The following is a 1,689-nucleotide window of genomic DNA, read 5'->3' as shown; positions in this document are numbered from 1 at the left end:
ATAGCAATGAGAAAACTATCAAATTCCATACAGGATGAGGCCCGGAAAGCACAAATCTTGTACTGTATTTGATGGGCAAATTCCAAATCAGTAAATAGATACTAGGTAAAATCCATTTTCCAAAAACAATGGCAAGCATTTCTACCATTTGATTTCGGCAATCAAATTATACATCAAAAGGCAAAACTCATCAAAGTTAAGTATGACAACTTATATAAGGATTTTACCAGTTCCAATGCTTCCAGCAAAAACATCAAGTAGCACAAGTTGTTCTCCACAAACTACTGTGGCAAACCTTCTTCCACCTCCTTCCACATGTCAGCTTTGCTTGAGAACTTCTCCTTCACTTTCTCCATAATCTCCCTTGCCTCCTCCACCTTAGATTTGCTCACAAGCCCATCCACAAGCATCTTCATCGTCTTGAATCATGGAAACCAATCCCTCTTCATACTCTCCTTACACATGTCCAATGCCGCATCAAAATCCTCTCCCAAAGAAAGATAATGCATCAATGTGAAATAACAGCTGCTATCAGGGGTGCACCCCTGGCTTATCATTTCTTTGTAGAGCTTCTTGGATTCCTCCAAATCCCCCTCCTTTGCAAAACCATATATCATGTGTCCAAAAGTCACCCAATTTGGCTTCATCCCATTTCGAATCATCTGCTTAAACAATTCCTTTGCCTCGGCCGCCTTCCCCAGCTTACAAAGCCCATGAATCCTGACATTGTATATGCTCAGCACTCCTGGATGGGAATCATTCTTCTTCATCAGCTGCAGTACCTTAGGAACATCATCAAAGCGCTGGTCTTTGTACAGGCCGGAGAGCCAGTGGGTGAAAGTGGTGAGATTGGGCTTGATCTTCTTCCGGAGCATTTCGTCGAGCAGTGAGAAGACAGAGCGAGAGTAGCCTGATTCACAGAACGACTTGATAATGGTGTTATAGGTTTCAAGATTGGGCGTGATGTTGTACTGAACGGGGAAGTCCCGGAAGATACGGGAGGCTTCCGGGTGGTTGCCGGCGAGGATGCAGGCGAAGAGGAGGGAGTTGAGGTGGCGAACAGTGCGGGATGGGATGGATGTGAACACATGGAGGGCATCGTCGAGGAGTTCTCCTTGGCCGTAGAGGACGATAGCATGGGCTAGAGAGCGAGGGGATTTGGGGAGGCCATCGATAAGGGAACGAAGGGTGGGCGCGGATTCTGGTTTCTTTGAGAGGGATGAGACAGCGACAGAGAGAGCCAGGCGATCGATATGGGTGGTCGGAGAAAGGGCGGCAGCACGGCAAATGGAGAGAATGTGGTCAGAGGAGAGGGCCAGAGAGGAGCGAAGAAGGGAGAGCGCTGCCCGTGATTTCTGGTATGAGGTTAGGATGGCAGAGGGATCGGAAGGGTTGTGAATGGCAGCGGCAGAGGTGGACAGCCGGAGGGGGACAAGGTGGTGAAGCGTAGCCACGGCGGAGGGTCTGAGGGGTTGTTAGGGTTTTGGAGATGGAGCTTTGAGAGAGGGAGGAGTACGATGTTGATCATGGTCTTGGATTCGGGTCGGATCTCGTGTGGATCCGAAACAATCCGATAACCTTGTTTTTTACCTTTATTTAAGGAAAGAAAGAGTCCTTGAAAAGTTTATATTTCCATTTAAAAAAAAAAAAAAATCTTTCATTTGTTTTTCATATAACTGCTTGTAGAAA

The 1,689-nt window shown here is 46.9% G+C and overlaps 1 protein-coding gene across 1 annotated transcript; it reads right to left on the bottom strand.

Annotated features, from left to right (window-relative positions):
• Nucleotides 1-286: 286 nt before the first annotated feature.
• Nucleotides 287-1,475, bottom strand: LOC120277372 (pentatricopeptide repeat-containing protein At1g61870, mitochondrial-like; the record flags this gene model as incomplete). Its single annotated transcript, XM_039284188.1, has 1 exon — nucleotides 287-1,475. A coding segment is annotated over one exon (1,050 nt), but the record flags the coding sequence as incomplete, so codon positions are not given.
• Nucleotides 1,476-1,689: the final 214 nt, after the last annotated feature.

Source organism: Dioscorea cayenensis, chromosome 15 (assembly GCF_009730915.1).
Source record: "Dioscorea cayenensis subsp. rotundata cultivar TDr96_F1 chromosome 15, TDr96_F1_v2_PseudoChromosome.rev07_lg8_w22 25.fasta, whole genome shotgun sequence".
Classification (NCBI taxonomy): domain Eukaryota; kingdom Viridiplantae; phylum Streptophyta; class Magnoliopsida; order Dioscoreales; family Dioscoreaceae; genus Dioscorea; species Dioscorea cayenensis.
This window is presented reverse-complemented; position numbering and strand designations above follow the sequence as displayed.